General features: G+C 34.6%; 1 protein-coding gene across 1 annotated transcript in view; it reads left to right on the plus strand.

The window, feature by feature from the left end:
* The first annotated feature begins 308 nt into the window (after positions 1-308).
* Positions 309-26,139, plus strand: part of TMPRSS15 (transmembrane serine protease 15) — a 112,179-nt gene continuing 86,348 nt past the window's right edge. The window contains exons 1-7 of the mRNA XM_078071539.1: positions 309-453; positions 3,449-3,579; positions 3,854-3,921; positions 11,645-11,796; positions 15,058-15,102; positions 16,728-16,763; positions 23,477-23,608. Coding sequence (XP_077927665.1) covers positions 309-453; positions 3,449-3,579; positions 3,854-3,921; positions 11,645-11,796; positions 15,058-15,102; positions 16,728-16,763; positions 23,477-23,608 — 709 coding nt within the window. The remainder of the gene's footprint in view (positions 454-3,448; positions 3,580-3,853; positions 3,922-11,644; positions 11,797-15,057; positions 15,103-16,727; positions 16,764-23,476; positions 23,609-26,139) is intronic.

Here is a 26,139-nt window from a genome sequence, read left to right on the forward strand (position 1 = left end):
TCATTTTTGTTTACAACATGCATTTAATTTCATTCACCTCAACAAATGGTTCAGGTGATTAACATTTATAACTCCGGGCATATCTTTACTCATTAATATCTTCTTAAAGATTAACCACCCTTTTTAAGCTATTTAACATATAGAGACATAATGTTGCTAAACTCATTTACGCTGACTAGTAACACTAGGGTAGACTTATGTGGTTGCTTTACAAATCCTTGACAACTTGAGAGGATTTGATCTCTAGTTGGTTGAGGGGTCTACATTCTTTTACAATTCTTAGATTATCATACTTTCAAAAGCCAAAAATGGTGTCAAAAAGAAGTAAACCTTTAAGGCACCATTCTCTCAGCACCTATGAAGTCCTGTTTGCAGCTCTCTTTGTCTTATTGGTGGCTGTCTGTGCTGGATTATTTGCAGTGTCCTGGCTGGCAATCAAGGAATCAGAAAGAGGTAAGTCCCATGGCTTTGGCTACTGAAGCATCTCCCAGATGAACATGCCCACTCTAATCTCAGTTCTCCCACCAATACATTTTATTCATTGCTATGCTTTCGTGACAAGATATCTATGTTGCATTCAGATGCTTTCTGTGTTCACTTCATAGAATATTGGAAAATTAGCTCATGTATAATTTAGAATTTAATTCAGAATTCAAGCATGAGACTAAGTTTTTAAAATAAAGTGTTAAGTAAGTTTTTAGTTTGAACGTATAACAAGGTAGCTTTCATAGCTTGTGGATTCCTTCTGATACAGTTTAAATCATAAACATATTAAAAAATTGTTGACTGGTCAAGTCAATAAATAGGCAAGGTTAAAGGAAATATATTGCTTATTTCTGGAGAATAATATTTTCATTTTCTTATTAGTCCAACAATTTTAATTGTAACAATATAAGGGACCTTGGATGTAATTGTAGACTTAGAAAGATCTCAAGCTGCCTGAATAGCAATCTATAATAAATAGAAATGGGGAAAAGTAACTATTATTTAGAGCTAAATTATCTATACCAGCAGCTTTTCAAAGATCTTCAAATGTATTCTCTTGTTACAACAAACCTATGAATTAGTTGTTACAGTTACCCTTGTTTTATTTATTTATATATTTATTATTTATTTATTTATTTTTAAAGATTTATTTATTTATTTCAGAGAGAGAGAGAAAGAGGGGGAATAAAGAGAGCACAAGCAGGACAGGCAAAGGAAGAGGGAGGGAGAGAATCCCAAGGAGACTCTGCTCCCAGAAGAGCCAGAAGCCCGACTCGGGGCTTGATCTCACAACCAGGAGATCATGACCTGAGCTGAAACCAAGGGTCGGACGCTTAACCAACTCTGCCACGCAGGTGCCACATAGTTACCCTCATTTTAGAGGTGAGGAATCAGAGACAAATTTAAGTAACTTTTTTTTTTAAGATTTTGTTTATTTATTTGACAGAGAGAGACACAGCGAGAGAGGGAACACAAGCAGAGGGAGTGGGAGAGGGAGAAGCAGGCTCCCTGCTGAGCAGGGAGCCAGATGCCGGCTTGATCCCAGGACCCCGGGACCATGACCTGAGCCGAAAGCAGATGCTTAATGACTGAGCCACCCAGGTGGCCCTTAAGTAACTTTTTAAATTTGTATCAGTACTTTATAGTTTTATAAAATAATTCCAATACAATCTCATTTAAATACTATAGTTATCTACAAGGGATGTATTTTCAAGAGAAAGAAGATTTGGGGTATTTTATATAGAGGTTTGCTTAGACTTGTAGAAAAGTGGTGCTTTAGACTTACTTAAATTCTGTAAATAACCTAAAGGGTATGTAATCGTTTGAGAGTCCATTGGAATCTTTGATGCTCAGTGAAGGTACAAAAGCTATTTTATAAGTAAAATTAAAGTAAATATGTATAAGTGTTAATATGATTTGATAGTGAACAATGAAATATAAAAAGAGAGTTGAGTTAAATCTCTAATAGAATACCAGAAGACATAAGACATGCTACCTTTCATACACCATTTTATTTTTTATTGAAAATCATTTTAGACTTGCAAAAATTGTAGAGTTCCTATATAACCTTCTCCCAGCTTCCCCTAATGTCAGTGTCTTTTATATCCATAGTACAGTTGTCACAAATGAGAAACTAACATTGGTACAATATTATTAACCAAACCACACACTGTATTCACATTTTACCAGTTTTCTTACTAATGCCCTTTACCTGTGCAGGATCCAAAGCAGATTCCTACACAGGATTTAGTTATCCTGTTCCCTCAGTCTCTTCCAATGCAGGACAGTTCTTCAGTCTTTCCTTGTCTTTCACATTTAAATCTAAATGTAATTTTGAGTATTTAAAAACAAATAAAATGGCATAAATGATAATATTCATCAATTATACAATGATAGCTGTTTAGACTGAATGCCAGTTTATTGCTTAAAATATTATTTCTAATGTTCCTTCTGGACTGGGAAGTTTGGCATCAATCTATGACAGATCCTGGGTTCTAAATTGTGTCAAACCTATGTCCAAATTCCAAATCTGTCACTTATTAACTTTATCACCTCAGCTCATAATGAATCTTAGCTCCAATTTCCCCATCTGGGAAAAGGAGAAATAACATCTTCTCATACCATAGCATGGGAATTATGTATCGTTATTAATACATTTACAAATGATTTCATCATTGTGTCTCAGTTGAAGAGTCTCATTTTAAATTTAAATATATATCAAAAAAGATATTCTGAGAAAGGGATTATGCGAGACTGGATGGCACATTTTATTACCCAAGTTTATATTCAATTTGTTACCTTTTCCCTTACGTTTTCTTATATTGAGATAATATACTTTCTGTAGCATTCTCAATAACTTCTCCAATAACAACGGTCACCATCTAAAGGCAAAAGGTCGTACATGCCAACTTTATCATTATTAGAATAAAAGAAGTAGTTTCAAGTCTATGTTTCAAAGTAACACACACGCTGAAACCTTCACAGCAATGCACGTGTAGAAAACCAACAGTGTCCCTGGATGCTAGGTGTTCAAGAAGTATGTGAAAGCAGCTACAGAACTTTTAAAAACTTTTAATGGTCCATTTCTCACCATGAATCCCTGAATCAGTTCCCAAAATTGGTGAAAGTTTATCCCTTATCTTCCAACAGGAATTTCAGTAGTAAAAACAACAACAACAACAACAACACTTGGAAGCTTAGACTGTGGGTTAGATTTCAAAGAAAAGGAAAAAAATAGTAGAATAAAGAAGGTTATTTTTAATCCTGTAAAACAACCACATGACCTCACACACACACAAAATGCACCTAATGATGGAACATGATGTCTGCAAAGTAAAAGCAGGAACTACCACACCAACACATGGAGCAAGAACATTACTTCTGAGTATCAACTGGAATGTGCATATTCTCTCTTCTTCATAACTCACATTTCTAGTGTTTTATTTCTTATTAATTCATTTAGATGCAGCATTTGGAGAAAGTCACAAAACCAGAGGGACATTGAAAATAACATCTGGAGCAACATATAATCCTAATTTGCAAGACAAACTCTCAGTGGATTTCAAAATTCTTGCTTTTGACCTTCAGCAAATGGTAGGAGACTGTCTTTTTTCAGCTGATTTAAAATTTTAAAACATAGTTTCACTAACTACTTGCCAGAAGATACGTAGATCCCATTTTCTTACTTTGAGAAAATTAGTAAATAAATGTAATATGCCCAGGATGCTTAAATGTATGAGACCCATCACCACAGAGAAGGAAATTGTCTAATCCAATTCGAAGCAGAACAGAAAGATCAGTTTGTTTAAAGTGTTCAACAAGTTTGTCTTAAATATAATATGCTTTTTTAAAACTTTAATTTTTTTAGATGGATGAGATCTTTCAATCAAGTAACCTGAAAAATGAATACAAAAACTCAAGAATTTTACAATTTGAGTGAGTATAGCTCAAAATTTTTCTATTGATAGAAAGAACACAGAATCACAAAATAGTGATTTTTTGCTAATATTTACTAATATTTGCTATTATAGAGTCCCACGGTTAGGAGAAAAGGGAAGATTTAAAATTTTCAACATTTTTTTAAGGAGAGAAAAAGAGAAGTGGCACAGCATAAACTTTCATACTAGTAGCAAATAATCACTCTGGGTAATTTATCTTATGTTAAATGTTTCTCTCTCCTAAGTAAAATCTTGCAGAGACATATGGAGGGGGCTGAGGTTGAACGTATGCAAATGCAGATAGAGTGTTTGATTTGCTCTGAACACGTGGAAGATGCTCACTCATTACATTCCATTTACACCGTAAGTCACTGGAAAGAGGACATGTGTTCAGTGTTGTCCCCAGAAAGCAGAAGATGACAATGCTAAGTCACTACCTATAAAATGTGAATATTCATGAATTTTACTTTTATCAATTTGTCATTTAATACACACACATCATCGATCGTGTACTCATGTTCCTAGACGTCCATGGCAAGCTGTACATACTGTTTGTGTCATGAGAATGCAGGAGAGGAAATATCTTAAATGATGTCATCTCGCCCTTGCTTGCCTGCCTGAGGCTGGAATGCCCACAGCCTCGGTAGGAAATTCATTGTCATCCAACAAAAGAAAGAGATTCATACAGCTTAAAATGGATTCCCTCATACAAGGATATCTGATAAAAATTAGGAATCCATTTTCAACGTTTCTGTGAGCATCATTGTCACTGATGTGTTTTATTTGTTTCTAACTTCAGTTGCTGGAAAATTATTTTTTATTTTCAACCATGTCTATTTCTTTGGCCCTGACCCACTGATCCTGGTTGTAGGTCTTATTTTTTTACAGAATAAATGCATCTCTATCTTAAATGCTACATCAGTTCTTCTTTCTGAACCAGAAATGGCATCCCTTTTCTCCTCTCATTAGGTAGTCTTGTCTCATGCCTCTCAGACTGTGTCTTGCATCTTTCGCAAAACCTTCCACCACCCGCCTTTCCAACCCGAGGGACTCTTGAATAGGTAACACTCCTATGCTTCAGTTGAATCAGTTTAGATTTTTTTAATTAAAATTCTACTCTAACAGAAAGTTAACGCCCTAGTAAGAGTATACTTATTGTTACATCTGTAGGACGAGTTAAAGAAAACATGTAGCACTTAACATAGTACTCAATATATCAACAAGATTTGTCAAGGATAAGGATTGTTTATTTTCTAGGACTTTATATAAAGAACACATACACTGAGACAGACGTTAACTAGGTTTCTGGAAATACAGATATCAAAGACATATTCTTTGCTCCGAGGGAGCTCATAGTCTAACAAGAGAGACAAACTGATGATTATACTATCGTATGACGATTGCTACCTTATATGCAGGTACAAGATGCTGAGGTGAGCAGGTCAGGGACAAACCTAACTGGGGCTAGAGTGTCAGGTAAGCATCCCTACAGGAGGTGACCTGGACTGGTTTTTAATGGCTTGTAAGGATGGATTGTAAAGATGGATGCAATGTGTAGTAAGGGAGAAACATATTAATGATACTTTCTAGCTATCAATGAGTGCCCACCAAGATGTTGAGACATCAGGAGGGTGTGGAATGTAAGCCTAGGAGTCTGACATTTAACCTTTTACAAATGGAAGCCATAAGGGACTCTAGGTCATTGGAGAAATGCAATGAGTCTAACTACCCAGAAAGGCTGATCTCCTACCTCAGATCACAAACAGCTGAGTCAGACAGCCTGGCAACGAAGATACTGGGTACCTGTTCTTGACAAGAGTACCGACATTAGTAAAAGAATCCTCAGTTCTTAGTGGCCAAATTGGGGGAGGAAGGTCAAGTCAAAGGCAGAGATCATGTTTAGAAAAACAGTGACGAGGTCAAATGAGGATTATTTCATGAGGAGAAGAAAACTCAGGGCCTTGCCATTTCTTGTTGGCACAAAACTAATCCTATCAGTGGAAGTCACAATGAAAACAACAACAAAAAGATGATGGATCTCCCTCTCTCTCATTCTCTTTCTTTCTTTCTTTTATTTTTCTTCTTTCTGATCTATTTATCTACTTATATTTATCATTCTTTATCTCACTGAATATTCATGACATCTTGGTCCCCATGGCCAGACAGCCCTATACTCACCTACTGTCTTCATTCCTGTCTACTGTACAGAGACTTCTACTCTTGTTTGCCAGGGCTTATTGTCTCTGAAAATCTCTTTCATTGGCTCAATATCAGGACTGGAAGGAGACATGTGGACTCTTAGGAAAGGTTTTTGTTTGTATACTTGCTTGTTTTTGTTTGTTTTTTGTTGTTGTTTTTTGTCTTTCTCAAAAGGCTATTTTTAATATATTTATTCAATATTCTGTGAGGATAAAAACATGCATACAAGACTTTTTTTTGCCACTTTAAGCAATACGTCTATTTTGGAGTGTGTGGATCCAGTTACCCTTTTTCAGTTTTGTAGAGGATTGAGTGTGGAGCTCTGTGTTAAAGCATTAACTCAAGGGTGCCTGACTGGCTCAGTCATTAAGGGTCTGCCTTTGGCTCAGGTTATGATCTCGGGGCCCTGGGATGGAGCCCCACATCGAGCTCTCTGCTCAGCAGGAATCCTGCTTCTCCCTCTCCCACTCCCCCTGCTTGTGTTCCCTCTCTTGCTGTGTCTCTCTCTGTCCAATAAATAAATAAATCTTTAAAATAAAAAATAAAGCATTAATTCAGATTTTTCAAAGGTTTTAGCATTTCTTAAGAAGAGGTATCCCAGGGACTTGCCTCTCCTTATATCGGGTTCTGCCCAGTGAAATCCATACAAAGCAGAGTCTATTGCAGAGTTTATTAGGATAGTTTTGCTAATGGAACTCTTCATATCCACATGTTTACAACATGCTGGATAATTTTATTTTCACTAGATTGGGAAAAATTGCTGAATATAGACTTTTATATATTGTCTTGGTGGGTTATCAAAACCCCAGCATTTTTTTTTTTGATATTTAATAAGTGCTCTTTTATTTCTCTAGATGGTAAAAATCACTATATTGGAAACTGTAAATTATTCGAGCTGAGGAATTATATCTTTCTCCTCCTTTATAGCTACCTAAAAGACCAATGTAGTAGCTAAACCTTGATATATATTTTATAATGATTTACAAATAATACACTTTATCAGTGTGGAGATACTCATACCCAGTTGTAGCTGGACTACTTTTAAATCAGAAGTGAGTTTTTGAAAGATGCAATGCAAAGGAATTTCATGAAAATGTCTGTAAGATAAATTATAGGTCTCAGCTCTCTGGGAGACTGAGAAGAGAAAAGTAGGAAAAGAAACTCAGAAGCAGGAAAGAAAGCAACAAGCAAACATTTAGGTTTACTTTAAATAATCATTCATAAAATGACATAATCAGAATAAAGTGGCAGACTCCTAATTAGCTTTACAGATTATTTTAAACTCCAATTGATAAAATCAGACAACAGAAATAACTGAGTTCTCAACTAACTACCACACCAACTGTGAAAAATACATCTAAAAATCCTTTAAAATACCTATTTTCCTTTTGGTTATTGATTTCAATTCACCTCACACTATATTCATGGGTATATGGTCAAATGAGCGCAGTCAGAAAACTAAACTGAGTCATCAAGGTATCCTTTCTTCCTTTTAAAAATATTATTTAATATCAGCCCCCAGATTGTGTGTTAAATTGTGTGCATGTGTGTATGCACGTGTGCGTGTGTGTGTGTGTGTGTGTGTGGCCACCTGCAAGTTTGCTCTCCTCTGGGAACACTGTTATGCTGCTTTGTGGAAAGTGCTTTGACTCAGAGAGCATTTAGCAGTTGATTCTTTTAATAAAGTGCTGTTTACCCTTTGCAGCAATATGCAGCTTATTTTGCCCTTTGAGCACAGATGAGTCACAAAGTTAGGAAAGGAAAGACTTTTGTTTACTCAGCAACCCTGGAGGTTATCAATATCATTAAGAAAATAAGAGATAAGAAACGTTTTGATTTATTACACACAAACTCTGTGCAATGATAGAATTTATCTGCTTTAAGAAAAAAAAACAGATATTCCACTGAAATAAGTGCTTTGAAATGAAAATAGCCATTGTTAGGTGGTGGTTGTTGTTTTCCTAAGGGAAGAATTCCCATTTACCTTAATAAATAAAATCAATCTCACAGCAGTGATCAAGATCAGTATCTAACTAATCAAATAACTTTAGCTTTCTCATTAGGTGAAACACAAATGTTTATTATGGTTTTCCTGATTTCTACATATATGTCTCTTATCTCAACACTAACAGTGAATGAGAAATTTTAAAAAATAAAACTGTATGTGATATATGTTAACTAACTGAAATTAAAATAAATTAAATTAACTGAAAAAATTAAAATATTTTTAAAACATTAAAATAACAAAAAAAAGAAGTTATTTGTAAAAATAAAAAAATAAAACTGTGTGGATATAGAATATGAAATTCTTGTCTTTCCAAAGTATAAATAATTAAAAGCAACGTATAATTTACAACTAAGAAGATACATCTTTTATACAAAATGTCTTATGCCTGAGAATGCACTAGTCCAGTTACTTTCAATTCAGCGAAGGAAAATTCCAGACTTGTAATATCTCTACCAAAAATGCCTTACCTCTTCACCCCCTAACTCAAATAAAATAAAGACAAGTGTTCAGTCAAAAATTACGTAAAGAAATAACTGAGGGGCACCTGGGTGGCTCAGTCAGTTAAGTGGCCAACTCTATTTTAGCTCAGGTCATGATCTCAGGGTCTGCGATGGAGCCTCTGTAGGGCTCTGTGCTCAGTGGGGAATCTCTTGAGGATTTCTCTCCCTCTCCCTCTGCCCCTACTGCTGCTTGCACACACACACACTCTCTCAAATAAATAAATCTTTTAAAAAAGAAAAAGAAAGAACTGATGTTTTATCAGAATTAAAACTATCTACTGTGCAACCAAGGATAAGGTAAAATGTAGATATGAATACAGAGAAATGTATTTAATTTTGTCCATAATTAATACTGCGGATTTAACTATTTGGGGGCAAAGGGCCGTTAAGGAGACATAATTAAAAGAAGAGGGAAGAGGAGAAGAGGGGAGGGATGGGGTGAGAGGGAAGTAGGAGAGGGGGAAGAGTGTCAGAGAGGAGAAAGGAGAGAGGCAGAGGGAGAAAGAGAGGAAAAGAAAAGAGGAGATTCTATCTTTCAAAATTATGGAGGGAAAAAATATCTATTCCTTCCTCCCCCAAAACCCAACTTGCTATTTTCTCTATCTATTTTGGATATAAAAATCTGGTACCACTGCAAGATAAAAACCTGGACCTGCATCTAGGTAAATGTGTTGTATTGTCTTTCCTCTTGACAAATAGTTCCCATGGTGTTGATGTGTCGGTTGAGGCTATGGGAATGAGAACTATGTAAAAACGCATCTAGAAAACAGAGGCTCTGGATTTCATTCCTATCTCTGATAGCAATAAGCTGTATAACTCTGGGCAAAGTTACCTACGTTAGTCTGAGCCTCAATCTCCTTATTGCTAAAATAACAATGTTGGCCAATATCATATAGTACAAAAAAATAGAGTAACCTCCCTTTCCTGGAACTTCTCTTTAAGTAAATATGGAATAAAGCTTGGGAGTTGTATGCCACTCAGGATTTTTAAAACCGCAATTAACAGAACACATGACTAAAAATACCACAACCAACAAATGCTTATCACCTGACATCACAAGAAAGCAAGAGGTTTCAGCAGAGATTAATTCAATGGTACAATGACAATCACATAATCAGGAATTTAGGTGCTTTCCTTCTTTCACTATGCCATCTTTAGCTTGTCAACCACAGCTCGTCTCATGGTCCCAAGGTGGAAGTGGCAGATCTGGCAATCGTATGTAAATATAATAATGTTCAACAAAAAAGAAGAATAGTCTACTATGAGCCTTTCTCAGTTAGATATGGACAAACTTTCCTGAAGTTTCTCATCAGTGTCCCTTCAGATTCCATTCATCAAGTCTCAGTCATATGCCCATGAATAAAACTGTCATTGACATAAGGAATGGTTGGAGAAGACATCCCTGAGAAAATGGACAGTTATTCTCAAATAAAATTAGGGATCAGCCAGCATGGAAAAATTAATGAAGGTGGAAGAGTAGATAAAAAAAAAAATGTGTGACAACATGTATCATTATTAAAGACAGCAAGTGGTTCCATGTATGGTTAAGTTTGGGGAACCCTGAACTAAACAGTTACTAAGGAACCTTCTCGTTTATAAGATTTGGTTACTATGATTTAAGCAAAGTTAAACATTCTAATTTTTACACTAATCTATTTAATAGAAGGGAAATGTGAAATTGTTTTATCAGGATAAGCCAGTTCATTTCAAAAATGAAAAACCAGCTATGTAGAAAGGAATCACTTCTGCTAAACTATGAACCTGTATAGTGGCACTGATTTTAAGGAGGCTTATCGTACCTAGAGGAGATGCTGATTTACTATGATCTTCAAGGAATGTTTTGATCCTATATATAGTCCCGGAGGAAAAAAAAAAATATTCTAAGCTCTACCAAGATAGGGTATGAACAAACAAATAAAGAGCGCTTTTAGAGTTGATGAAGTCCTTGGAGAATCTCATTAACTAACAGAGATACGAGATAGATACCACAAGGATATGAGTGTAACAGCCCAAATTTCAAAACCAGCAAACATACAAGACACAATTTGATTCTCCCTAGTCTTCCTCTTTAGGATCCAAGTATGCTCTGAGTACCCCCCAGCTTTCTGAAGGGCACACCATGAAGATCAGGGTTAAAGTTTGTTTCCCAAGTGGTTTTACCCTAAAAGAATACCGTAAGCCAAGCAGAAGTGTAGGCAGGAGAGCAAAAGTCTTCCAAGTATCCCTTTTGGGCCAAAAAAAATTGTTCATTTTTTATGTTTCTTTAAACTGTAAACAAATCACCAATGAAGAAAACTTTTTAAATGTATGTTTCAAAACAGGGGGCAAATAAAAAGGAATATGATTTGGGCCATATTACTGAATTCTAATGTTATGGTCAGGAATAATGTGGGCAAAATAATCCCAACTCTTGACCATGAAACTGACTGAATAGCCCCCAGATCCCAAGTGTCTCTGTCTTCTTTCTATCCCTTAAAATCAAGGCATATTTTGATATTTTATATTAAGAATAAAGAAGAAAAAGTAGATACAGATTCATTGCTATAAACTTATATCAGACCTTTATAAACTATATAGAAAACTTTTCTGAATCAGTGAAACTCTCTTAGACTTCTCCCTACTTAAATATAATCTGTGAAAAATTACAAATGCACACTTTTCTTTCCTTAAAACAGTAAATTATGAGTAAACATCATGATACCATGTGACTGTGTTTAATTTGACACAGGGAACCCTGGGGAATAACATGGCCTGAGGATTAGGGTCCTAATGCAGAAAACTCAAGATTCCAATTCTGGATATGTCTGTGTTCTTAGAGAAACACTTAGTCTTTCAATTTCCTTTTCTTCCACTTGTAAAATAAAGATAGTATTTGACATAACCTACCAAGTTTTACTACATAGGTGTAATAAAGTGATAACTATAGAGAATTTCAAAGACATGTTACATGAATTAAGCACAAATCATTTGATGAAGTCTGACTTTTTCCTCTTATATCATCTTTTGCGTTGCAGAAATGGCAGCATTTTAGTTGTATTTGACCTTTTCTTTGCCCAGTGGGTGTCAGATGAAAATGTAAAAGAAGAACTGATTCAAGGCATTGAAGCAAATAAATCCAGCCAACTGGTCACTCTCCATATTGATTTGAACAGCATTGATATCACAGGTATCTCTGAACATTATTTGATTTCTTTGAATCATTAAGCTATGAAATTAAAATTCTAGCTATATACCAGGGAAGCAGTGGGATCGCCTTGACTTTAGGAACATGTCTTATTGCCTGAGGTAGCCACATTTACATGAGAAATGCGAAATACGAAGAAACCATATTTGAAGGAATATATCAGTCAGGAAAAGTTTGTAAAGTATCAAAAAAGGTTCTGAAAATATTGGCATACATAAATGCTTGTGGGTCTCATCACATTCTTGGTGTTTGTCAAGCACACCCTGACTTTGCAGGAACCCTCCAACAGTGAGGGACACTCATTACTTTCTGATAGAGTCATAGACATTATTAAATTACAAAGTCAAATGTCAAGCCCACTCTCTAATTAGGAACTTAAAAGAAGGAGAGGGAAAAATAGAGAGGTCAATGAGTTTGATTCATCCCAGATACTTATTAATAAAAAATAAAACTTCATTTTTAAAATAAGCAATTTTATTTTTTTTATTTTTTTCTATTTGTTATTTTTTATTGTTATGTTAATCACCATACATTACATCATTAGTTTTTGATGTAGTGTTCCACGATTCATTGTTTGTGCATAACACCCAGTGCTCCATGCAGAACGTGCCCTCTTTAATACCCATCACCAGGCTAACCCATCCTCCCACCCCCCTCCCCTCTAGAACCCTCAGTTTGTTTCTCAGAGTCCATAGTCTCTCATGGATCGTCTCCCCCTCTGATTTTCCCCCCTTCATTTTTCCCCTCCTACTATCTTCTTTTTTTTTCTCTTAACATGTACCTCTGAAACAAATAATGCAATATATGTTAAAATAAGCAATTTTAAAATAAGAATCAATCAAAGGGAAAGAGAGATAAGGCATCAATAATAATAGTCTATCAATACTTAGGTTGTTCTAAATATTCCATTCTAGTTATCCTCCATTCAATTCAATTCAACAAACATTTACATTATGTCTTCATTTTGGTTGAGAACAATACTACTGATTTGCCAGGCCCATCATTCCTTATCTGTAAACCTTGGAGCCAAGTATGTTTTGGAATTTAGAAATTTTTGGACTTCAGAAAGTAAATCAATATATAAATATCCACATCAAGTGGAATAAAGGCAAACTTTAAATAGCCTAACACCAGTTTAAGCAGTTTTGGCTTTAATTATTTTATTATTATTATTATTATAACTACTACAGAATGAGATCAGTCAGTATAGGTTTGTCTCTAAATCAAATGTATAAAAACATGCTGAAATTTTTTGTTTTGTTTTTGATTTAGTGATAGTAGATCTGAAGTTGCAGACCTCGAGTTGCTTTTCCTTACAGTATTGGTTCATCAAGCACAGTGTTCTCTTTCATTGAGTCTCTTGTTGCACCTGTTTAGTGAGAAGGCAACTGATGCTCTTAAGAGCCTCCTCTAGTGATGGCTTTGTTCCCTCCAGCACAACTGCTGGAGTAGAGAATGTTTGGGATCTTTGTCTGATTCAGATGAGCTAAAAACTACTACTCTAAATTAGAATAGGTGCTTTACTTATCGACACGTTTAATCCTTATGTTAATCTTATTACATGGTGTATTTACTGCCCCTCCCCCAATTTTAGAGATGAGAAGACCAAAGCACAGATAATGTTGATAAATAGCCTTAAATCACACAGTTATTTAGAGTTCAATGGAAGATTCTGACCCATATGGTCTAACCCTAATGTCTGTGCCCTTATCCATTGCACTCGTTTGTTTACAATGGTTTTATCTCTGAACAGCCTTGATGGGTACTTTCTCCATAGTCATTTTCTTCCAGAAACTTGGTTTCTTACTATCTTTAGTTGGATATGCATCAGTTTCTAGAGGTCTTTAATGGCAAATGAATTAACAGGTATGCTGAAACTTATTTTCATGACTCCCTACAGTTGGGCTATTTGGGGGTGGCCTTAAAAAATATTTATTTATTCAATAAAAGCATAACCTTGAGTTAACTTAGAATAAATATCATGGATGCAGTAAACCATATCACAACATCAACTCAGGAATATGCTCCACACGTTGAGGTTACATTTAATTTCTTGAACTATGTTAAGACATATTCATAAACATGATACCAAGATTTATTTTAGATATTGAAGTTTAATACTTACTTGTCTCATGTGAATTTTTTAATTTATTACATTTAAAATTGGATGAAATTTTCATGAATACCATGGATTTTTATATAGTTCACAGCCAAATCAAATATAATAAAAAATAAAATATTAAAATCTTTATAAAAAAATCTTATAAACCTTATTTTATTATCTTTTTTATCAATAATCTACCATATATTATTTATGAAGCTACTATAGATCCTGTAGGAATAAGACAATGCAGAAATTAAGAAATACTGAAGCAAACAACCTAGTTAGTAGAACACACTATAACTCTTCACATACTTATCATAAATACAATTTTGAATAAAAACAAATTGACTAGATGAGGGTTTTTCATAAGGTATGCTTTGGTTTCCTTTATACCTACATTGTTGTCATTATATTTTTAAAACTATTAAATATTTTAAAGGGTGAGGAAAACAGTTAATTTTTACCTTTTATAGGAAAAGCAATTCATATTTAAACAGGACTTGAGGGGTGTCTGGGTGGCTCAGATGGTTAAGCATCTGCCTTCAGCTCAGGTCATGATCCCAGAGTCCTGGGATCGAGCCCCACATCAGACTCCTGGCTCAGCAGGGAGCCTGCTTCTCCCTCTCCCTCTGCCTCTCTCCCTGCTCATGCTCTCTCTCTCTCTCTCTATCTCTCTGTGTCTCAAGTGAATAAATTTTTAAAAAATCTTAAAAAATAAAAAATAAAAAAAAATAAACAGGACTTGATTCTCAGTAGCTATTATTATGTGCAAGATTATTTTGACATCTTCCATATATTTCAGGTCAAAACCATTGGTTCTAAGTTTAACATGATCTGGTGTGCAATGTTATATTAGATGTCTTAAATATAAATTACTATGATGAATAGGTATCTTTCTTAAATGAGCAAATAAGCAAACTTTTTGCATAGGTAAATTTTATAAAGAGAACATAGAGATTCTGGAAATTCATCAAATGTATTGCAATCAAGTAATGATAGAAACATCCAGCATGAGTTAGGATAAAATGGGAACTCTAAAAGATCAGATGCCCTTTGAATGATATTAAAACTGCACTCACTATTTTGCAATATTTTTATATTATAATCCCAAACTTCAAATCAACTTTACTTTATTCCAGCACCTTTGGAGAATTTCTCTACAGTAAGTCCTGCAACAACTTCAGGTCAGTACTTACGGCATTTTTAAAAATATAACTTGGTGATCATCAAACTCCATGACATTAGAAAAGGATTATTTTTCATAGCCCTGAGACATTTATTCTTCATATTAACATGTAAGAAGTTTACATTTGGTTAAGAGCAATGTAGTTCATAATCTTGCAGATTTTGTAATGCCTAAGTTATACATGCCAAGGACATACATTTCCAATTTCAACGTTCCTTTCATATTTTAAACTCTATATACATTCGTATACATGAATGGTGTGTGTGAGTATATGTGTGGGTGTATAACATCCTAAAATGTGGCTCTAATCCTTAAGCCTTCAAGATGAATCCATAACATTTGTAAGGTCACTAGGAATAAAAAAAAAAAATTTAAAGGATAATCAAATGATGACTTGCAGAACATATTGCCTTCTTGAGAAAGGAGAATCCAAAACTTAATGTGAACTTTGCTTTATTCCAGCATTTCGTTATCCCATCTTTCTAACTACAACTGGTTATTACTGCTCATAAAATTTATTTTTTTTGTTTTTTTATTATGTTATGTTAGTCACCATACATTACATCATTAGTTTTTGATGTAGTGTTCCATGATTCATTGTTTGCATATAACACCCAGTGCTCCATGCAGAACATGCCCTCTTTAATACCCATCACCAGGCTATAAAATTTAGACCTTCACTTTGTCTCACCAAGATCACACCACTATCAAAAGAGTTTGTTTTGAGAAATTATCAAAAATTCTAAAATTAACCTAACCTATCTCAAAGTGTAAAATTATTATGTTGTAGAAAAATAATTTAAATTGAAATCAGGAGCCCTAAACATTAATCCTGGCTCTGCCAACTTCCAGAAACACTGGGCACATCTCTTTACTCCTCTGAAAATCTGCTTTCCATAAATTGCAAATAATAAAATTTTTCTGAATATTTCAAAGTCATTCCAAATATCAAATGTATACATAAATGATTTCTAAAAGTATAAAGATATTACTTTTGGTACTATCTATTATCACGAGCATTTTTATAATATTGGAAAGATCTGCATTTTTTTAAAGTATCTACTTGGGCCAGGTACTACATTTTAGCAGCATTGCCTCATTTAATTTTCAGAATGATCCTGTAGAGATGTAATATTTTTTCCACTTAAAAAGAAATAAGTAGTAAGCAGTGTGCCCAGAGTCACACAGCTATTAAGTGTCAAACTTAGGAATTAAAAGGAATTCCTTTGGACTCCAAAGCCCGTGGTCTAAGCATATCCCAAGCTTCTGTTTCAAATAACATCAGATTAACCTAGAACATTTAAGTCCACAACCATTAAGAAATTAATGAATCCTCATGTTTAGTTGTTGATCATTGAATAACATCATCTTCTCTACTTAAAAAACAGAAGATGACTTAAAATCTAAAAACCTCTGCTCTACAATTCTAAAAATCAGTGAAAACATAAAAGATTTATTCTTAGATCCAGATACAAATGACATATCCTTAAGCTAATAGATAATCATAATTTACAGTAACTTTAAAAACTCTCAGTTAAATATTAAACAGAGAAAATATACAATAAAGTTCTGATAATCAGTTTAAAAAGGTAGAAATTATCTTAATGCCATTTATTTTTACAGGCAAGCTAACAACCAGCAGTCCTCTGTCAACTTCAGGTCAGTATTAATAATTTTATTTATACCTTTTTAAAAGTTTTCACTTATGTTTTATTTTAGGCTCTTAAGAATTCTCTGCTAACACAGCAGTTAAGATCACTCCTATTTTTAGGATAAGAAAATTGGAGCATAAAAGTTTGCAGCTTAAGCCTAAGATTTCACCAAAAGTGAGCAATGTATTTAAGGCTAATGCCTGGATTAGCTGACCTCACTCCATTCCTCTGTTAGAACCCTGGTTATTATCTTTTGCTAAGAATGCCACCAATAGGATCAAAATGTTTGCCAGAAGGGATGTAGGTTTCATCAGATGTGAAGGGTTTTTTTTTCTTTGATTATTCGGTTGGCATACAAGGTAGAAATGCTTGTTCTCTCAGGATATGAGTAGCCAAACCGGCACCGAAATAGGCTTGAATTCATTCATTCAACAAGTTTTCATTAAGTGGCTACTCTGTGCTAAATCCCAAAACATAACTTTGATGTGTCAATTTCTCTGGATTCCTACTTATTGTCTACTGTGCTTTTGTCTATCTACTTGTCAACTAAATTGCCTTTTCTGGTCCTAACTTAATCTTCATGTTGAATGGCCTGGGTGTGTCCCTCATCTCTTCAGATAAACTCCATAAAGGTAATATTGTATAGATCTTCAGCTCCTAAATTAATGCTGCCATTTTTATGTTATTAGAATCCATATCAAATGTAATATGCATACAAGGAAAGAACATTTGTAAAACTATAAATGCCTTTCTCTGTAAGACTTAATAATTCTTGAATAAAATGGTTGGCGTGATGTTTGAAACCAAAGGGATAAGTAAATCATTAATCAAAATCCTTTATGAACCAATAAAGCCTACCTGGAGTTGTGTTCAGGTGTTAACCCATACAGCAATCCAGCATACTGAAAAATAAAACTGTTCTTGATCACACAGTCTCCTCTCCAATGTGGAAAAATTACTTACAGCATTTAAAACCACCTTTGAACACACTTTCAAAAAAAATGCTTTTCGGATTGATAATGGCTAGTTCCTCCAGTCTAAAAATAAGCTGAAAAAGTAATTTTAACATATTTTGAGAAATACCATTCTCAAACTTTGAAAGTCAGCAACAAATATCCAAATTAGTGCCTGTTTTCTATGTGTCTATTGATTCCTCGAGTGATTCATACAAACCACAGTACTGAAGACATCTCAAGTGTATAAAATGTCCTAAGAAAAATATGTGGAATGATTTAGAGGGGGAAAAAAATCAGTGTGAAAGCAAGAAAGTCTTAGACTTAAAAAGTCAGTGTTTCTCCCTTACTATCCTGAGGACAAACTTGTTAAAAATGTAAGAAGTGGCTGAACTTTATGCCAGTTTCCTCTGGCCAAAGGAGATGGTGAATGGGGGGCAAAGAGCATGAGAGTGGTAGTTCACCCATACTTTGCTCTCATGGGAAATGAAACAAAAATCTCCTTTCCTACATGTAAGCTACAGGAATGGGATCAGTACACAGTTAGCCCTATCTTTCACACTTGAGGCATTTGATATGTCAGTTGCAGACCAAAAAACAACATACAATTCTCTATCATTGAAAAAGCATAGGCAAATCCATCATTAACTAATTCCACCAATGACTCTCTATGTGGTGTTGACAAGCTACCTCGTCTTTTTTAACTTTGGATTAAATTACATATCTTAGAGAGCGATCATGAGAATTAAAAGAGAGATAATAGAGAGACCACTGTACTCTCTCAATTCATCACTAGCACAAAGTTAGATTCCTTCTTCCTTCTCCCTTCTGACTTAGAAAAAAAAAAAAGGCAGTTGGATGCCTTTTTTAGAAATATTTCAAAAACGGAACTAAGGTTAAAACAAGATAATTGTGCTTGGTGATGCTCATTTAAATCTGATCATTTGTTTAACCAAAAACACTCCATTTTTGAAGCTTTCTTTTTATTGGAGACTGCCTTGAGTTACCTTAATCAATCCTCAAAGAATTATAATAAGGTAAGGACGTGGAAACATCTCATATTTCCTCTTTTACTGGATCCACGAGTCCCCAGGCATCCTTCCCATTTTTCCCTTTCCTACAGCGAGATACTATAGATTTATAGAGGGGAACAAGGCAATTAAACGTGAAAACCGCAGTTTCCAAGCAGTAATTTATTATGAATATGCCTCTCAGGGATGTTAAGTTTATTCTCATCTTTATATGCCTGGAAGACAGAGTTTGAGAAAAATCAACAAATGCATGCATCATATACCTGGCCTTAGTACTATTATAAATTCTGCCAAAGAGAATTTTTCTATGATAGCGGGTACAAAGTCCATGAGGATTAAGTTCTATTGTTCAACTGCCTTTGTTGCCAATTACTGTAAAGTTTTATTAACCCATTTGGAACACTCGAGGAGGGAGATGGAGACCGGGGTTGAATTACACTGATTGATTTCTTGGCTGCTACAGAGTGCCAAGAGGGGCTGTTTTGGGCAATTGTTCAAATGCTTGAAGGATTTCTACAATATAGCTTGTTCTAGTCTTTTGTTGCTTCCTATGTCGGCAGTGATTGCAGAAAAACAAAAGTTTCACTATTGTGGGCTTTCTCAATTTCATACAAAATGCAATCTTGCTCCAATACTACTATATGGAGAGGCTTGGGGATTGAAGAAAAAGAATCGGCTGATTTAGTAAAGAACATGAAATTGGGTCAAGAGAAGCTACGGTAGAATTATACTCTTCAGTTGAATTGCCCAAGGACTAAGACACAGGGACTTTATCCAACACCACATATACTGTAACTTTATTTTTCTTTCTCTGCATTTGAGAGAAAAGCATGTATATTGCTAAGCACACTCCTCTACTTTAAAACATCCCTATGCACGTGACAGAATTGTTCAAATATCTTTCCACTGTAATTTCATTTGGATTGACCAGCCAACTAAAAAAAGATGAAATTAGCTATATCAAAGTTGGTAAGAATTTCTGTAAGGCGATATTTATTTTTCCAATACAGAGTAGAGACATAAACTTAGTCTCTAAAGGCAGGCATAAGTGGATTAAGACCCCACTTTCACTGCTAATATGCTATAAGGATTTGGGGCTTAATGTGTCTCAAACAGCTTTGTCCGCAAAGCATTCTTATTTCCATTTGAATAAGAGGAAAAATAAAAATGTAAGATTTCCAAAACATGATTTGCAAATTATTATCTTGTAGGTGATGCTCTTTGTGACTTGTTTGGAAAGGAAAAAAAATGGATTTCTGTCTTTTTATCCTCTCCAGTGCCTAGCACAGGGCCTGCACAAAGTAAGCATAGGAGCTTCCTCACCACAAATCACCGAAAATTGTGACTTTGGATCATTCTGGAGCAATCACATTGAGTTTATACTGAATCTTTTATGGTACAAATATAAATGGATAATTAAAACCTTCCATTTGCAGAATCCCAAATAATAGTAACTTCCTGGTAGGTTTTCACAAAATGCCAAAGAATTTATATCCTGAAGATAAACTACCACACGGGCGCCTGGGTGGCTCAGTCGTTAAGTGTCTGCCTTCGGCTCAGGTCATGATCCCAGGATCCTGGGATCGAGCCCCGCATCAGACTCCCTGCTCAGTGGGAAGCCTGCTTCTCCCTCTCCCACTCTCCCTGCTGTGTTCCCTCTCTCCCTGTGTCTCTCTCTGTCAAACAAATAAATAAAATCTTTAAAAAAAAAAAAAAAAGATAAACTACCACACAGATATAAAAATACATGCATACCTTTTTTCCCACTCAAGATAACATAATTAATATTCAGGCAACTTGTTCAGCTTCTGATAAACAAAACCAATTATTACGCTTTCTGTGCACATTTTTTTTTAAATACAATTACTTAACTCCTTTCCTAGAAATTCCCTATTGAGAAGTACAGTACAGACTTCTTAGAGAAGGAGAAATACCAGAGCAAGAATTAAGGAATGAAATGACACAGAAAATAATACACAAGTTGAAGAACTTTAGTTTTAAGAGTGGGAGGTCACTTTTAAAAACCTGCATCTGGCTAATTTCTGTAATAGGTAATGTTTCAATGAATGGTTTTGTTGGAAATTATCATCATATATGTGTATGTAAGGAGATGAAAGCAAGACAGAAGACAAGGTAAAAATGCAATCTGATAAAATCCCCAGATGTACTGTGCTAATGTAACAATTATATTTTCCATATTGGTTTCAGTATGAAGAACTTCTCTTTCTTCATGGACTAAGGCAGCTGAAAACTGTTCAGGAAACAGAGTCTGGAAAAATAGAGTACAACCCAAACTTGAGTACCTCATATTTCCACCTTTAAATCAAAATACTTTAAATTAGAGTCATTTTCTAATCCCACCAGGGGTGCCTCTTCTATTACCATCATGATTAAATACCATGAATAATACAGCTGGCCACTCCAGAAGTGTAGGTATCATTCTTAGCCTCCCCCTTCCCACCCCATTTGGTCAGGGGCACATCTAGTCACTAAAACTCATCTATTCTACTTGTAAAATAGCCATTGAGTCCATGCCCCACCTCCTCTACTAGTGTGAAGTTCCAACTCTTATCCACTAATAAGAGCTAGTCAGAGTTCCAATCCTTATCCACTTCCACCTTGACCATAAAAACAGCTTCTTAGCTTGTCTCCTTATTCTACATGATTCTCCACTTGGTCCCAGAGTTGCCTTAACAAAACATGGACTGATCATACCACACATATAGATAAAACTTTCAATGCCATCGCCTACAGAAAAAATATTTCTCATGTTTTACAAAAATAAAAAAAAAAGTCTCTTACACTTGACACCAAACTCCCTTCCTGCCATGGCCTTCACAAACATCCCTACCATCCAGATTAGTTATACTCATCTGTTTTCTGTATATGGATGTGGTCTTGTCACATCACCATGTATGCATTGCATACATGTCTCTTCCTAGTACATTTCTAAGCATCCTTCAAAACCTAGTTTGTATGAAGATGTTTTCAATTTCTGCCTCAAAAGAAGACTCATTGCCTAATTCTTGGTGTTCCCATAGCACTTTTTTATACTTCTTTAAAAAAAAATAGTTAATGAACCAGTCTTTCACTAAACTCCAAGCTTCATGAGAATAGAGGCTCTGTCTTACTCATCCTTTTATCTCCATTCCTTAAAAATGTTTGACACAAATAAATAGACAATAAATACTTGTGGAGTGAATGAATGATCATTAATGAAATCAAAAGATCCCAATGGGTACCACTTGCTAGTGTGGTTTTTGAGGTTCAATCAGTAGAGTACAGTAGGCAACAACAGGTGAAGCATCATGAAGTGCAGCTCCCATGAGAAGCGTTAGGACAGACAAAATTATACATCTTCCTAGCTATATCCCCAGATCTCTTCTTTTAAATGCTGAGTACTTAGAATTCTATTAACTGCTGTTAAAATTAGATATAGATTTTCTAGAATAATGCTTTTTGTTATTTATTTAGCAACCATTTATGGAATACTTTCAACACTATGCCTTTAATGGATTAGGGATTCAATGATTAAGGACTCTTGATAAGTATCTCATATATATCAACAGCTGTAATATGCTTTTGGGTTTATTGAATACCAGTTTTATCACTCTTTTTTTATTATCTTAAATGGGGGTGGTCTGTCCTTTAAGAATGACTCGGATCTTTATCATGTCCTATTTTAGACATTAGGTGATCCATGAATTTCCCAATGGTTTATATCCATTTTAATGAGAGCCAGTTATAAAAATCTAATTTTGTTGACTATATGCCCAGCAACCCTGTCCATAAATGTTCCTAATTTTATTACCTTAGTAGATTACCTTAGTAGATTAACTGACACAAGCACTTTTATTTTCCCAATTAATTTCATGGAGCATAAGGAGAAATTTCAAAATCAAATATATTTTTAAAACCCAGCAGATGGCAGTGCAGTGCAGAATATGCCATTTTTAAGACTCACACTTGAATTTTCCAAGTTAATTTCTAGAAGTAAAATGTGTTTCTTGGTGCATCTCTATAATGTAGGCATGTAGAAGAAGAGCAGGTGAAGGACAAGACAGGCTGAGAAGAGCAAGTTGATCAGATTCTGGTCAGAGTGTGGCATAGAATTCTCCAGGGGAATGTCTGCATCTTTCCTACTAAGAATCTCTGACCTAAGAAGCAAAGAAATATTGAATAGAAATAGCAACTGGGTTTCTCCACTCTCAATGTAGCCAGGCACTGGGAATTTTAAGTTTTTATTCTGTTATAAAATGGCTTTTGCTGACAAATTTTGCTCTGCAGAATGCAAACCTTGACTTCAGCCCCCATATTTTCAAATAATAAGTTTATAAGTAAATGAAGTGGTTACTAGATACTGCAGATGATGTGAAAAACATTCCAATATATTTCCCCAAAGAACACATATAAACAGTTCTAGGAGGTGTAAACATTAGGAGCTAAATGTCTAAACTGTAGTATTGATTTATCAAGGTTAAAATCAACAAAGTAAACATTCATATTTAACATCGATGAAGAAATATATATCTTCTTTTCAAAATTTAAAATTCTAAACTTTTACAAATGACTAATTAAATGAAATAAACATTTACATTGGAAATTGAAATATATGCTTGTGAGTAAAGACCTAAATGACAAAAAATACATAATAAATATCCAAACATTGTATATATGGTTGGAAATTAAATTTACACTGTAAGAAACTTATAAAATCAATTTTTTTTTTTCTAAAGGAAATGTCTCAATAGAATGCCCGCCTGGTTCAAGTCCTTGTGCTGATGCTCTGAAGTGTGTAGCAATTGATTTATTTTGTGATGGAGAATTAAACTGTCCAGATGGTTCTGATGAAGACAATAACACTTGTGGTAAGTAATGCCCCCCACATTTTCTCTCGCCACTGCCTTTTCGTCCTCCCTCACTGTCTACACACACATACACACACACACACACACACACACACACACACACACACACACACACCCTTCTGAGATACCAGAAACTACTGGAGAATGAGATATCCCAATACCCACGATTATAATTTAATACAGAACCTAATAAATAATTATATTAATATTTTCCTGAACTATATTATGCAATATTAAACATTAATTTAGTGGAATTCTATTTGATGACCATGAAAAGAATGCTGTGATTAATGTCAGTCATAAGTGAGGGAAGAGAATGTCATTATTTTTCATCCTTTATTAAACTACTCCAAACTATTATGAATTTGAAAGCTCTTTCATGTTTTTCACCATTATACCATAATATCAATCTTTTTTTTTTTTTTGCCATTTCAATGACCCCTCACTCAGTAATTGCCACTCCTTAATTTTGATTGTTGCTTTTGTTTGCCTTTTGACATAGAAACAACAAATGGACAAATTTTGTGCTGGAGTTGTAGTTCTGTGAGTAATAGAAACCAGTTATGAATAAGATCTTGTCTCATGAATAAAATATCCATGCTTTATTTGTAAATTTTGGCATCTGTTTAAGTGTTAACATTATTTTTATCAATTATTGTTATATTATTATTTCACACTTAAGTAGTACTTACTCTATGCCAAACATGACTCTAAGTGATTTAAACATATTTACTCTTTGACCTACTTCATTTTATAGTTGGGTAACATATATATGAAAGATTATCACATAACTCTAAATATAGATTGATAAGCAAGGTGAAGAACTATTTGAATAATTCTAACTTATAATTTGTTCTTAAAGAATTAAGCAGAAAGCATGAATTGAACAATTTTTTGATGTGGTTTATGATCATGATCAAAATTGACTATGAGCACAATTAGTTCCTGAAATGTATAAAGGTAGTAGTTACAATTTGCTACACTTTGCTCTTCTATTATTTGTTACACTTTGCTCTACTTGCCTGATATTAATTGAAGATGAATGCTCCACTAACAACCAAAGCTTGAAAAGCTACCTACCCCCTTGGTACTTACTTTAAAAGACAGGCAGTTGGCCTGTTTTCCAGGACCAACGCAAAAAAAAGGCAACTTGATGAAAGAGGCTTCTACTAAGCAATCTCAATTCAAATGTTCTTTGATAAAATTCAAACCTTCAAAGTTTAACTACATATTTTGAAGTGCACTCAGAGCATATTGGAAGAAAGTGCAGGCTACAGAATATTTTTTAATCTATTTTATATAACTAAGTTACTCAAAGAAGAAGAAAGCAACATTCTTTTTTGCTATGGTTTTCAGGCAGTTTCCAAAACCTTTTCAGGGAGAATATGATGCAAGTGTGCCATCATGAGGTAATAAGGGTGATGTTGCTTAATATTTCAAAAAGAACAATGGATGCCAAAGGTAGACACAGAGCTCTACACCTATTTAACGATGATCGATAAACTTAAGTGGGGAGGAATATGTAAGATGAGTTGAATAATCAGAAAATGTCTTTACTGTCATGGAGTTAATAATGTTCATGGTAAAGCAAATAGCAGTGCATTTCCAAAAATAACCATAGAAGTATCATGTTAAGTGTGACAGTTTGTCCTAACGTAAGTTATAAGGCCATGAATTCTTTTTCTGAGTCAGTATGGATTGATGGCATGAGCCTCAGTATTAGAACTGAATTAATTCTTTAAATTTGCTTTAAAGACACAATCAAACTGCATTTTTAGTTTTTAATATCATGGAGGTTTGTGTTCATTGAATCTTAGTCTCAACTAACCATCCATGTCACTAACTTTCTTAAGTCTCTAGATCCTCATTTTTCATTTTTCTTGGTTCTCTTCATTATTTGTATTTTAAAATTAGCATTGTATTTATCTTGGAAAATAAATGTAAAGCTTTTGTGGAATAAATGTGGACAAATCACTCAATTCATCTGTCTTTATCCAGCTAGGATTCTGGCCTGTAAGCTGTTTTATTCATCATTCATCATTAGAGATGGTGAGCCCAAAAGCCCGGTGCACTTCGCCGTAGCACCAACTTGAACTTTTAGTAGTGTCATTTCTACATGAAAGCTTGTGTCCATTAATCTACATTCACAAAAAAATTAATAGAAGATTATCTTTTCTGTATGAAATCTACCCTTGTGCATGAGCGCGCTTTCTCTCTCTTCTCCAGCTGTGAGCTCTAATTCTAGTGTTATTAATAGAGTCACACTAATGTTGACTTCCTCACATAGCTTCCTTTTTTAGCCTTTAGTTATTTAGGTTTTACGCAACTTATAGCTGACTATAGCTGAACCAAGACTTCTTTAAATTGTTTTTCTCTTCTGATTAGAATGGCATCAGCAAGAAAGTTCACTTTTTAGCTGACCTGTGAGAAGGAAAGCTGCTGACTCACAGCCTTTAGACCGATGTTCAGACCTATTTGGAAGTTGTCAACTGTCTCCATAGATTGTTTGCATGCCTCTATATACGTGCACG

This window comes from Halichoerus grypus, chromosome 1, assembly GCF_964656455.1.
Source record: "Halichoerus grypus chromosome 1, mHalGry1.hap1.1, whole genome shotgun sequence".
In the NCBI taxonomy this organism is placed as follows: Eukaryota; Metazoa; Chordata; class Mammalia; order Carnivora; family Phocidae; genus Halichoerus; species Halichoerus grypus.